This window comes from Heterodontus francisci, chromosome 35 (assembly GCF_036365525.1).
Source record: "Heterodontus francisci isolate sHetFra1 chromosome 35, sHetFra1.hap1, whole genome shotgun sequence".
NCBI lineage: Eukaryota > Metazoa > Chordata > Chondrichthyes > Heterodontiformes > Heterodontidae > Heterodontus > Heterodontus francisci.
Genome location: NC_090405.1, coordinates 35,157,143 through 35,171,721, shown reverse-complemented (window position 1 = coordinate 35,171,721; position 14,579 = coordinate 35,157,143). Strand labels below are relative to the sequence as shown.

Genomic DNA, 14,579 nt, shown 5'->3' with positions numbered 1-14,579 from the left:
GTGGAGGGTTTGTTAAGGTAAGGTTGTCCTTTTTTTAAAAATCTCTGTTGTCAATTTAGAGCAGAGGGGATGGAAGCTAGGGTAGTTGCATGCTCCTCTTGCAGGATGTGGGAGGTAAGGGTGACCACTTGTGTCCCTGCTGACGTCACCTGTGAGAAGTGCACCCAACTCCAGCTCCTCACAGACTGCGTTATGGAACTGGAGCTGGATGAACTTCGGATCATTCAGGAGGCTGAGGGGGTGATAGCGAGCAGTTATAGGGACGTAGTGACACCTAAGTTACAGGATAAAGGTAGCTGGGTGACCGTCAGGGGAAGGAAAGGGATTAGGCGCACAGTGCAGGGATCCCCTGTGGCCGTTCCCCTCAATAATAAGTATACCGTTTTGGATACGGTTGGGGGGGACGACCTACCAGGGGAAAGCCACAGCGGCCAGGTCTCTGGCACTGAGCCTGGCTCTGTGGCTCAGAAGGGAAGGGGGGAGAATAGGAGAGCGATAGTGATAGGAGATTCAATGGTTAGAGGAACAGACAGGAGATTCTGTGGACGCGAACGAGACTCCCGGATGGTATGTTGCCTCCCGGGTGCCAGGGTCAGGGATGTCTCGGATCGAGTCTACAGGATTCTTAAGGGGGAGGGGGAGCAGTCAGAAGTCGTGGTACACATCGGTACCAATCACATAGCTAGGAAAAGCAATGAGGACCTGAAAAGTGAATATAGGGAGTTAGGTTGGAAGCTAAAAGGCAGGATGAGCACAGTAGTAATCTCAGGATTGATACCGGTGCCACGTGCTAGTGAGGCTAGAAACAGAGAACGAGTGCAGCTGAACACTTGGCTACAGAACTGGTGTAGGAGGGAGGGCTTCAGATATGTGGATCATTGGGATACCTTCTGGGGAAGGTGGGACCTGTACAAGGACGGGTTGCATCTGAACTGGAGGGGCACCAATATCCTGGGCGGGAGGTTTGCTAGAGCTCTTCGGGAGGGTTTAAACAAGTTTGGCAAGGGGATAGGAACCGGAGCTACGGATCAGTGGATGGGGTAGCTGTTGGGTAGGCAGATACCTAGTGCAGAGAGTCTGCGAGGAAGGTTAGACAGTTGACAGGGCAAAGTTGCAGCCAGTATGATGGGTTGAAGTGTGTCTATTTTAACGCAAGAAGTGTCCGGAATAAGGGTGATAAACATAGATCATGGATCAGTACTTGGAGCTACGATGTTGTGGCCATTACGGAGACTTGGATATCACAGGGGCATGAATGGATGTTAGATGTTCTGGGGTTTAGATGTTTCAAAAGGAATAGGGAGGGAGGTAAAAGAGGTGGGGGAGTGGCATTGCTAATCAGGGATAGTATCACAGCTGCAGAAAGGGAGGTCGTCGAGGAGGGTTTGTCTACTGAGTCAGTATGGGTGGAAGTCAGAAACAGGAAAGGAGCAGTCACTTTGTTGGGAGTTTTCTATAGACCCCCCAGTAGCGACAGAGACACGGAGGAACAGATTGGGAGGCAGATTTTGGAAAGGTGCAGAAGTAACAGGGTTGTTGTCATGGGTGACTTCAACTTCCCTAATATTGATTGGAACCTCCTTAGTGCAAATAGTTTGGATGGAGCAGTTTTTGTCAGGTGTGTCCAGGAAGGTTTCCTGACTCAATATGTAGATAGGCCGACTAGAGGGGAGACTATATTGGATTTGGTGCTTGGCAACAAACCAGGCCAGGTGGCAGATCTCTCGGTGGGAGAGCATTTCAGTGATAGTGATCACAACTCCCTGACCTTTACTATAGTCATGGAGAGGGATAGGAGCAGACGGGATGGGAAAATATTTAATTGGGGGAGGAGGAATTACAATGCTATTAGGCAGGAACTGGGGAGCTTAAATTGGGAACAGATGTTGTCCAGGAAATGCACGACAGAAATGTGGAAGTTGTTTAGGGAGCACTTGCTGCGACTGCTGGATAGGTTTGTCCCGATGAGGCAAGGAAGGGATGGTAGGGTGAAGGAACCTTGGATGACGAGATGTGGAACAGCTAGTCAAGAGGAAGAAGGAAGCTTACTTAAGGTTGAGGAAGCAAGGATCAGACAGGGCTCAAGAGGTTTACAAGGTAGCCAGGAAGGAACTGAAGAATGGACTTAGGAGAGCTAGAAGGGGACATGAAAAAGTCTTGGCGGGTAGGATTAAGGAAAATCCCAAGGCGTTCTACACTTATGTGAGGAACAAGAGGATGGCCAGAGTGAGGGTAGGGCCGATCAGGGATAGTGGAGGGAACTTGTGCCTGGATTCGGGGGAGGTCCTTAATGAATACTTTGCTTCAGTATTCACTAGTGAGAGGGACCTGGACGTTTGTGAGGACAGCGTGAAACAGGCTGATATGCTCGAACAGGTTGATGTTAAGAAGGATGATGTGCTGGAAATTTTGAAAGACATGAGGATAGTTAAGTCCCCGGGGCCAGACGGGATATACCCAAGGTTATTACGGGAAGTGAGGGAAGAGATTGCTGCGCCTTTGGCGATGATCTTTGAGTCCTCACTGTCCACTGGAGTAGTACCAGATGATTGGAGGGTGGCAAATGTTATTCCCTTGTTCAAGAAAGGGAATAGGGATAACCCTGGGAATTACAGTTCAGTCAGTCTTACGTCGGTGGTGGGCAAAGTATTGGAGAGGATTCTGAGAGAGAGGAATTACGATTATTTGGAAAAGCATGGTTTGATTAGAGACAGTCAGCATGGCTTTGTGAGGGGCAGGTCATGCCTCACAAGCCTTATTGAATTCTTTGAGGATGTGACAAAACACGTTGATGAAGGAAGAGCAGTGGATGTGGTGCATATGGATTTTAGCAAGGCGTTTGATAAGGTTCCCCATGGTAGGCTCATTCAGAAAGTAAGGAGGCATGGGATACAGGCAAATTTGGCTGTCTGGATACAGAATTGGCTGGCCCATAGAAGTCAGAGGGTGGTAGTAGATGGAAAGTATTCAGCCTGGAGCTCGGTGACCAGTGGTGATCTGTTCTGGGACCTCTGCTCTTTGTGATTTTTATAAATGACTTGGATGAGGAAGTGGAAGGCTGTGTTAGTAAGTTTGCCGATGACACAAAGGTTGCTGGAGTTGTGGATAGTGTGGAAGGCTGTTGTAGGTTGCAACGGGACATTGACAGGATGCAGAGCTGGGCTGAGAAGTGGCAGATGGAGTTCAACCTGGAAAAGTGTGAAGTGATTCATTTTGGAAGGTCGAATTTGAATGCAGAATACAGGCTTAAAGACAGGATTCTTGGTAGTGTGGAGGAACAGAGGGATCTTGGGGTCCACGTCCATAGATCCCTCAAAGTTGCCACCCAAGTTGATAGGGTTGTTAAGAAGGCGTATGGTGTGTTGGCTTTCATTAACAGGGGGATTGAGTTTAAGAGCCGCGAGGTTATGCTGCAGCTCTATAAAGCCCTCGTTAGACCACACTTGGAATATTGTGTTCAGTTCTGGTCGCCTCATTATAGGAAGGATGTGGAAGCTTTAGAGAGGGTGCAGAGGAGATTTACCAGGATGCTGCCTGGACTGGAGGGCATGTCTTATGAAGAAAGGTTGAGAAGCTAGGGCTTTTCTCATTGGAGCGAAGAAGGATGAGAGGTGACTTGATAGAGGGGTACAAGATGATGGGAGGCATAGATAGAGTGGATAGCCAGATACTTTTTCCCAGGGCGGAAAGGGCTATCACCAGGGGGCATAATTTTAAGGTGATTGGAGGAAGGTTTAGGGGAGATGTCAGAGGTCAGTTCTTTACACAGAGAGTGGTGGGTGCGTGGAATGCACTGCCAGCGGTGGTAGAAACAGATACATTAGGGACATTTAAGAGACTCTTGGATAGGTACATGGATGATAGTAGAATGAAGGGTATGTAGGTAGTTTGATCTTAGAGTAGGTTAAAGGGTCGGCACAACATTGTGGGCCGAAGGGCCTGTACTGTGCTGTACTGTTCTATGTTCTAACAAATAAAATCAACAAGTGAACAATGAAAGCTGAGCATAGCTTTAAGTGGCTTGAAAATCTTAGTGTTATCGACAGGTGGAAAGGGGTGTGGGTGTTCACCTTCCAACTTACCGCAATCGTGTTTTCTTAACATGCTGCGTTATTCCCCGACTGGCTTTTGGGTCAAATAAACAGAAAAATGACAGGTTTTCTTGTAGGTTGAAAAAAACCTACTTATTTTTTACACAATTCCCAAAATGGTCACAATCTCACCCATGTACACATTCGCTGGCACACATGTACACAAGGATAGATAGAGAGAAAAAGGGTAAATAGTTTAAAGTTCAAAGTGAGGTAGGTGTTCATGGCTTATGGTAAACCTGTTGAATCCTTTCAGGAGGACAGTCCCTTAAAAGTGCAGGCCTGGGTGGTTGTAGTCTTAAACTTGTTGAGGTGTTCTAGATTTTCTGGTAGATTACACTTCAGACTGGAGGTGGTGGTCACTTTAAGTTCTTTGCTGCAGCATGTTGAAGTGTAGAATTAGCAGCAGGGCTTCTTCGTTGCTTGGCTAGATCTCTTTCACAGCCCCTGGCTGGACTGCTTTCTGAAGGTGTTGGCTTGATCTCTCCCTCTCTCCAGAGGGTTACCTTTTTAAGGTAAAAAATCATCACATTAGAGTTTCTGTTAGGAGACACATGGCCCTTGCCCCTGATGTGATCACACAATGGACCAGGATGTGGAGACCATGGCTATCGACTGATGTTTGAATGGGGACCATTCTGTTAACATGGTGCTATTTCACATGTATTCAATTTTGGTTTATTCTGTGAGGCCGTTTATCTCCAGAATTCCTTGTTGGTTCATTAATGTCAATAAGAATTATTAATATGCAATAGTGGTCTTTTCAATTTCAAAGGGGATCTCCCAGAACTATTTCAGACGAGGTTAATGAGTTCCATCCTTGTAGAGGTTTGTTGACTTCCAGTACAGGAGGGGTCACGTGACCGTGACTTCATTTTGACTGTGGTACAAGCATCCATGTTCTTGTGGTTTTGTTGAACAGTTGGCTTTTAAAATTCAAAATTCCTCCATTTCATTGTTTACTTCATCATAGCTCCTTCCGTGCATGACATTAGCAAAGTCTTTTTTATTCCTATTCAGTTAGTCGCAGTCAGGACAGATCATTAAATGAAGCATTATCCACAAAAATTGAGTTTGGCCTCTTTAATGAGTGCTAGTAAGGAATTTAATTGGGAATCAGCCCCTTAACAATCCTCTAGGCAGCCGTTCTGAGCGCTGGCTTCAATTCCTTTATCAAGATGGTGTCTTGCACTAATTGTGGGCTAAACTGGCATTGCAGCTTAAGACCACATCTTGGTCACCTCTTTAGTGCCTGAAGTATTTGGCCAAAATTGCTCGCATGACTCATACGCCCATTTTCCTTCTATGTTTCAGATATCCTGACAAAGATCTCACTCATGCACTCTAAAGAGTGCATGAGTGATTACACCTGGGAAACATCCAATTCTTAGCTCCAGAATTAATGCCACCTATACAAGTACAAAAGTGACCTGGGTCCACTTGCACAAGGAGTATGTCCAAGCTTTGCCAACTTTGGGCTGTCGTCCCCTCTCAGATGCATCTCTGGCATGCTGCACTTATTAGGTATACAGCAAGAAAAATCAGTTCTTATGTTCTAAGATATTCACTGGCTTGCTGCACAGCTCTGATTTCTCATTTCCCTCTGTCACCTAGAGCCTTCTTTTTCCTGTCTATAACTCCCATTTGCTTGCTCTATTTCCAACTCAGATTTCTACTCAATCCTTACTTCCCTTCCATTGATGCTGCTAACATCTGGCATCAATGCCACAGTGAGAAAGGAGGTACCGTAGATGGCAAGTTTAAACTGGTAGGTTCAGCCTAAGTCAGTTACGTTTAGCTTTAATTTCCACTAAAATTTCCAAGATTACTAAATACCTTGCAATGCTGACTTTCTTGCTGTGACAATGAGCTGAGAGAAAATAGCAGTCACAGTGGTGCTGGCGGCAGACAAAGAAAATGATATGTGGCCTGAAGTACAGCCTGAGAGATAGCTTTCTAGAATCTACAGCTCCTCTGTATGCTACTTTCAGTGTACTGATGAACAAATCTACATTAAATTGTGTGTTTTTTTTTTTAGCTAAATCTATTTGAAACCTATTTGTATTATAACTTAATTAAATCAGCCAAATACAAATTTGGCATGCACTAAAAAGAAATTGAACCCCAGGTGAAAAAATGGCTACATCAACACAATACTGCTGTCAAACAACCAAATTAGCTTTTCTTTAAGGGTAGCTAATGGTTTCTGACGTTACAACATAAAACATTACATTAACAAGGGCAGCAGTCATGACAAAGATCACTAAATAGAATTTTTTTCAGCTTCTATACAACTCTTCAATTGATCTTTCATTTGCACAATGTACTAAATAATACAGCAAAGCCCCTATTATGAAAAAGAAATAACCATCATAATACAACCATTATTTTTGTGGAACTTGCCAGATTTAACTGCTCTGCTTCTGTCTTACATTTGAAGAAAGTCACTGGTGGGAATATAAACAGAGAGATGATTGCTAGGATGTCACTATAGGCCCATTCTCCTGAAGAGGGAATGTCAAAATGAAATTTTCTTTAGAAGCTGTGCCTCTTGGATCTCCTGAATATGTACTACTTAGCATAAAGACACTGGAGAGCATCTGCAGATGCTGAATTAAAGAATTTATGTAGGGATTGAATGGAGACATTAGTTCCATGAATCTGGACATCTGCCTTCTCACTGGAATAAAACTGATCTGACAGCCACTTGACCAACAAAAGGCTTCATGATATTGCACAATTAGGACTATGACTGCGCAAGGTTTTATCACATTTCTGCACTAAACTATTACTACTATGATTCAGCACTCTTGAGCAGTGCAATAAATTTGTGCTTCCCCAGCATAAGATAAATGTACTATTTTTGCTCTCTAAAGCCTACTTTGTTGAGGACTCAGCACAACTTTTTATAACTGGACTATGCACTTAGGATGGGATTCACACTGTCCCCCACATATTACTATCTTCTTTGTTTCTTCTTTCTTCTTTGGCCTCCTTATCTCAGGAGACAATGGGTAAGTGCCTGGAGGTGGTCAGTGGTGTGTGGAGCAGCGCCTGGAGTGGCTATGAAGGCCAATTCTAGAGTGACAGGCTCTGCCACAGGTGCTGCAGAAAAATTTGTTTGTCGGGGCTGTTACACAGTTGGCTCTCCCCTTGCGCTTTTGTCTTTCTTCCTGCCAACTGCTAAGTCTCTTCGACTCACCACACTTTAGCCCCGCCTTTATGACTGCCCGCCAGCTCTGGCGAATGCTGGCAACTGACTCCCATGACTTGTGATCAATGTCACAGGACTTCATGTCACGTTTGCAGATGTCTTTAAAGCGGAGACATGGACGGCTGGTGGGTCTGATACCAGTGGCGAGCTCGCTGTACAATGTGTCTTTGGGGATCCTGCCATCTTCCATGTGGCTCACATGGCCAAGTTCTCTTAATTAAGTTATTTCATTTGCTTTAGGTTAGATTTAATGACATCCAATCGATTGAGCATGAAATTTGCTTTATCAATGTTTGAAAATCTAAGAGTGCTTTAGAAATAAATAACTGCTGTTAATGATTTTCTTTACAAATCAAGATGTTGTAGTTGCTTTTTCTTTCTTCTTTGAAATGTTTAAATTATATTCAGACTTTTTCATTCTGCCCTTCAAATTACTGCTCATCATAATAAATTAACAGTTTTTTTTAGCATTTTCACCTTTCAAAGTACTCACCAGAATTTATTGCCGGACAAGGTTGACAAGGCTCTCCAAAGGCGTGATCTGTATTGGCACAGCAGCAGTGAGATTTGGTGAAGGCTCCTGGTAATGGTCGATCACACTGGCCTTTTTTGTAACCACCATAGCACGTGCTTCGCATATGAGTATCTATACATCAACATAAACATTAAAAAGTAATCATTTAGTGTGGGTGAGGAAAGGTCATAAAAGAAGGCAAGATTTAGGAAAGTGAAAGGGAGCAAACAAGGCAAAAATCATAATCAAGGAGGAATGGTTAAATGGGGACAGGAAAGATTATGTTTTTAAAAGCCCAGAGAGAAATTCTTGATAAGACACAAAGGAGACCGTCAAGCATTACATGGAGGCAGTGCAAAGAGCCCTAGGAACTGAGATTCCAATGTTGTGCAATCCAGAAGTGTGGGAGGGCAGGACTCCTGCTCTCAAATATGTCCTGGTGCTATCCAGGTCGTAAACTGTAAAGTCAGACAGGTTGTATTCCAAGTGTCATGCAGGCTTTGGAAATCTAGCCTGCAATGTTTTAGAAACATTGGGGTGGTGGGGGAATGGAATGGGGAAATGTGAAAATTTGGCAGAGATGGGAGTTAGGGCTCAATGAATAAATGATTGTCATATGGGTGAAGGGGGAAAATAGATCAAAGATCTGCAGATGCTGAGAAATAAACAAAAAAAATGTTGGAATCACTCAGATCAGTCAGCATAAGTAGTAACAGTAAGTTTATATTTCAGGTGTAGACCCTCTGTCAGGAAACTACTATAATAAAAGCAAAATACTGCAGATGCTGGAAATCTGAAATAAAAACAAGAAATGCTGGAAATACTCAGCAGGTTTGGCAGCATCTGTGGAGAGAGAAGCAGAGTTAACGTTTCAGGTCAGTGACCCTTCAGAAGACCCCTCGTTCTGAGTATTTCCAGCATTTCTTGCTTTTATGTCAGAAAACTACTGTTTAAAAAGGGAATGGAAGCACTGGAGCAAGCAGGCAATCTGGGTGAGAATAGCAGCTAGATCAAAGAAGCAAATGGAAAATTTCTGAGTCTAACCTTGATCTTTTCATAATAGACAGAGTGCAGGAAGGACAGGTGGCATCTAGGAGGCTGGAGAACGGCGAGCCTTGTCATCAGCAGTCTGTAAATGGAGCTCATGTGGCAATGACTACCAGCTCCCAGTGGCCCTTTACAGTGCAACAAGAAGGTCAACGACCTAGGTATGTTGCTCATTTCCCTTTGCAGTTCCTTCATATGTGTGGCACTCCCTCATTTATTACATTAATAATGCTGGAGCCTCAGGGGTTAGAGAATGGAAGGTGGTTTCCAAAAGCTTCGGGCACCCTCTCTCAGGTTTGCAGGATCTAAATACTACCATTAGATCTTCCCTGTCGATCCTCAGTGGGCACTCTTATCCAGGATCCAGCACAGTCTAGAATCTGCCTTCGTGCTAGTCCTCTCTGCTGATCATGGAACAGAATTATAGAATGGTAGCACAGAGGCCATTTGGCCCATCCTGTCCATGCCAGCTATCTGCAAGAGCAATTCAGTTAGTCCCACCCCACCCCACCCACCCTCCACAGCCCTGCAAACTTTTTCTCCTTAGGTGTTTATCCAATTCAATGCTGAAAGCCACAACAAAATCTGCCTCCATCACACTCTCAGGTAGATCCTAACCAATCGCTGTGTAAAAGTGCTTTTCCTCATGTCACCTTTGGTTCTTTTGCCATTCACCTTAAATTGGTGTCATCTGGTTCACGACCTGTCCACTAATGGGAACAGTTTCTCCCTATCTACTCTGTTTAGACATCTCATGATTTTGAACACCTCTTTCAAATCTCCTCTCAACCTTCTCTTCTCTAAGGAGAACACCCAGCTTCTTCCAAATCTCTCCTCAACCTTCTCTTCTCTAAGCTTCTGCAATCTATCCAGGTAACTGAAGTCCCTCATCTCTGGAACCATTCTTTTTGCACCCTTTCTAAAGCCTTCACATCCTTCCTAAAGTGTGGTTCCCAGAATTTGACAATACTCCAGTGGAGGCCGAACCAGCATTTTATATCTTCCTCGTTTTTGTATGCTATACCTCTATTTACAATTGTCAGTACAGAGGGTCAGACTGCCCACGTACCTGCAGTGGTGACACAGCTTGCTGAAGAGTCCTCCCAGGACTCGGAAGCTCTGAAACAATGAACATCTTGGTCCGAAAGGATCATGATGTTACAGTGCACCCAAGCAGCACTGGCATCGCTAGACCTCTGGTATCATTTCAGTGGAAGCATGAGGGTAGGCTTACGAACAGCCGAGAGAAGCATCAGGCTTAGGAATTGAGAAAAAAACATGCTGTGAAAATATATGTGCACAGTGAAAACGGTTTTGTGATATAAAGTCCACTGTTCCAAAGTATGCCTGTTCTTTTTTTTTTTTGCATTTGACAGTCTATTTGCAATGGGATTCTCAGTTTCTTTTATGCCTCTTTACTGAGAGACTGTTTACTTAGCAGACTTCTTAAAAAAAAAATACTGAAAGCTGCTATGTGGTACGTAGACTCCGTTGGAAGGGTACCTCCTAGTTGCTTGTCTTTCCTTTGGTGCAGCCTTACACTACATACCTTTCTTATCTATTCTTCCTCTTGTTCTACCTTCAACATGAGTACATGTATGACAATGCTCTTATTGAGCTCCATGATAAGGGTTCATGGAAGAAGAGCGAAATAAAAAGATCTCTTTGCCTGAAACTCTTGAAGGTAGTTTGCAGAATATATTCTGAGCACAACTGAGAAGTTTTTTTCCAATGAATTCAATCATAGCTGATATTTCAGACAAAATTTCTAAGTTACTCTTTTTTTTTTCAACACATTTTAGTTAAATCAAGGGTGCATTTCTGTCTTAAATGTCAGCAATTCTGAAACAACAGGTTTTACCCTCATAATCTAACATCCATCATTTTGGGCAGTGACTGCAGCTACATCTTTTGCCAGTAGGCGATTTCACCATAATTTAGCATGTATTTAAGAGTGGGCATAACTGGCTTACCAAACATAACTGAAATTCCAACCTCTATGCCAGAACTATCCCATTTCTGCAATTTTGGGCCCCTATATGCTGCCAGCCCTGCTCAGTATTTCCAGCATTTTCTGTATTTATTTCAGATTTCCACCATCCGCAGTACTTTGCTCTTGTCAAAGTTATGAAGTCAGATTGGAGATGCTTGGGCATGGAAAGGAAGTGTCGGAGAGGTGACCTTATGAAGATATAGTTAATCAAATGGACAAGGTAAATCTGGACTACGAGTTCAAATTCTGAAAATTTTAAACACAGCATACACAACCTAAACGATACCTAAAAACAACAAATATCAACTATATCTGATAACAGACAATAATGTGAACATAAATCATATCTGGGAACAAATAATAATGATGGCTGTAGTTTATAAAGGTAAAAATGTGAACTATATGTAATAACCAGTATAATAAAAACTGTTGTTAATTATAGCTAATAACATTACGTGTAGCTAATATTACTTTATATTTGATGCCACATGCAGCAAATGAAATTAGTTTAACAGAAAAACCTTTTCTGATTCTACTGATTTTGACCAATGGTCAACCCTTGAAAAGAAAAATGCAATCACATTGATTGAAATTTAAAATAAACTTGAGCAGGAAAACATGAACATTTCAGAATCCTATATGTTTACATAAAGCAGATTTGAACAATACAAGATACTTGCTATGAATTTTAAGGTAGTTTATGCTCTTTTTATAAGTTTGTTTATTGCATATATTTCAACCAATTCATTTACCAACACAGACACGCCCATCAAGTCCAATAGCCAGGCCAGGAGGACATTCACATCTGTAGGAGCCATCTGTGTTGACACACCGCCCATTCATACAAATTCCTGGTGTATGGCACTCGTCAATGTCTGTTGAAAAGCAGAAGGTAGCTCAATAGGATAACATATAAATCATGGAAAAAAGACTTCCTGTAAATAAGCTTGGGTGAATCTGGGTTTTGGACCAACCTTCCGAATGATTTACTAGCATTTTGAATGTTACAAGTTGTTTGTGCTTCAGAACGCATTACTGATACAAGATATAGGCCCTCTAGTGTTCTAGTTCCTTAAAGTGCAACTTTGTTCTTTTAGGTAGAAAGGATTTCTTGCCTACTTTTTTTCTAGATATAAACACTTGACAATCAAAACAGGCATTTGTCTAATCATTGAATTCTGAAACATGAATTCGATCAGAGATGCAGCAGAAAACCATGCAACCATCTGTAATAATGCTGATTTCACAATCATTATCTATGAATACTTTCATGAATACTTGAAAGTTTCATTTACCTTATTGCCCTCCATAGAGGTGTTAACAGAAATGTAGTATTTACACTACATTTACACTACACATGAATGAATTTCCACAATTGACAAACTCCCCACATCTTCAAGAAGAGGAATGTCATATAACAAGTTGCATTGTGCTGAGATATTTTATATGAAAAGTGGAGCTTTATCCAGTATGGCTGAAGAGTATTAATTTATCATAAATTGAATGGATAATCTAAAACTAAATTATATATAATTTTCTAGACTACCTCAAAGCACTTCACATAATCAAATTCTTTTGTAGCAAAGTGACTTATTAGGGAACGAGGAGCTATGCCAAACCACTTGTATAACATAGCATTAATTTTCACATGAAACATCTATTTAATTTACCATAATTAACTAAAATACAGTAATGCAAGGTCCCCATAACTACAACAGTCAGCAAGGGTTTCTAACCGAACCAATATGATATTTATGATTCAATAAAATGTTCTTATCACAAAGTAATTGGCAAGCTGCTTCATGGAGAATTTTAGCGATGAGGAAAGATTGCATAGGCCGGGGTTGCTTTCTTTGGAACAGAGGAGGCTGAGGGGATATTTAACTGACCTGTTTGAAATTATGAGGGGCCTAGATGCAGTGGGTAAGAAGCACCTAGTTCCCTTGACAGAGAGGTTAATAACCATGGGGCATAGGTTTCAGATATTTGGTAGAAGGTTTAGAAGGGAGTTGAGAATTTTTTTCACCCAGAAGGTGGGGCTGGGGGTTTGTGGTGGGGGGGGGGGGGGCGTTATCTGGAACTCACTGCCTTAAAGAGTGGTAGAGGCAGAAACCCTCACTGCATTTAAAAATACCTGGATATGCACTTGAAATGCCATAACCTGCAAAACATCTGAAGCTCAAAACTGGGCATCCATGAGGTGCTGTGGACCATCAGCAGCAGCAGAATTGTATTCAAACAAATCTGTAACCTCATGGCCTGGCATATCCCTCACTTTACCTTTACCATCAAGCCAGGGGTCAACCCTGGTTATCCTCAGTGTGAAGACAAGATTTTGCTTTCACAAGGATTGTGTCGTGGTCAGTCCTACCATTACTGTCATGGACAGATGCATCTGCAACAGGTAGATTGGTGAGGACAAGGTCTAGCAGGTTTTCCCTCAATTGGTTCCTTCACTACCTGCCGCAGGCCCAGTCTGGCAGATATTGTTAATTGTGTGATTATATGCAGGTGAAGGGAGTTAATTGGGGTTTTAGTTGAGCACTTAAAATAAGATGCTGGGACTGGGAGGGGGATTTGTGTGAAGAGCTACATATTTGTTATCCTTTTATTCTGCACAATAAATGTATAACTGAGATATAGGCTCCAGCCTTATCCTTCTATAATAACCTTTCTGGAGCTTAACATGGTAGCAGAGGATGATTGCCTAAAGCTGAAGATTGGAAAACAAGAATTTTTTTTTGAATATAAAACTGAAGTCTCAAGGGCCATTGTGAAAAAAGAAATGGCAGAAAGCAAGTGTAAATTGTAAGGGTATGATTACCCTCCAGTGTTTTTAGAGTCTGAAGTGGATATGTGGACATGGGTTACATTTCTACCAAAAAGGAAACAAGGTATGGCCTTGGCGTTGTCACTTCCTACCAAAAGAAAAATCAGAACTAAAGTGTTTTCTGAACTGGATACTCATCAGTTAGATACTGATGACTGGTTGGATCTTCTGTTAGAATTCTTGGATGAAATTTACAAGAAAGCTGACCTACTGAATGCATATGAGGCATGGTCAGACTTTGATAGATTTTGGAAAACAGATGGTTAGTCAATGAAGGAATATATTATGGACTTTAACAGACAGTATAAAAGATTGAGGAAATTCAATTTGGAAATCCCTGGTTCAATGCTAGCTTTTAAATTGCTAGATTGTGCTAGGGTGTTGCATATGGACAGGCTCCTGGTTCTAACTAGGGTGCGGTTCTTGGACAAAGACTCACTGTTGGACCAAACATTTGCGGCCTTAAAAAAAAAAAGAAAAAATTCCTGGGGAGTAATTTCCCGCAGTCCTGGTAGAACAAGTAGGACACTCTGCGGTGACACAAAGAATGGGGGACTCAATGTTTACAAGATTTAGGAATAATCCAGGTACTGGAAGCAGGCCTAAGTACAATGGAAGAGTTAAAGACAGGAGGAATGAGGATGAAAGCATCTTTAGCAGGTTTGAATATTACAGTGGTAGACAGGGTTGGAACAGCACTCAATGTCGAATGAATCCCAGGAATGCCTAAGGAACAGTTAATAGGTGCTTCAGATGTGACTCAAGGTATCATTATGCAATCAACTGCCCTAAGAGGAGGGGCAGAGTTTTCGAAATAACACATGACGCAGAAAAATCTGAGGCAGAAGAAGACGATACTGATGGATCTGAAGGAATTGTACTAGTCACAA

The 14,579-nt window shown here is 42.3% G+C and overlaps 1 protein-coding gene across 1 annotated transcript in view; it reads right to left on the bottom strand.

Annotated features, from left to right (window-relative positions):
* LOC137350605 (fibrillin-1-like) overlaps positions 1-14,579 on the bottom strand; it is a 670,523-nt gene that overhangs the window by 300,479 nt on the left and 355,465 nt on the right. The window contains exons 15-16 of the mRNA XM_068015324.1: positions 11,612-11,734; positions 7,799-7,951 (exon numbers count right to left, since the gene is read on the bottom strand). Coding sequence (XP_067871425.1) covers positions 7,799-7,951; positions 11,612-11,734 — 276 coding nt within the window. The remainder of the gene's footprint in view (positions 1-7,798; positions 7,952-11,611; positions 11,735-14,579) is intronic.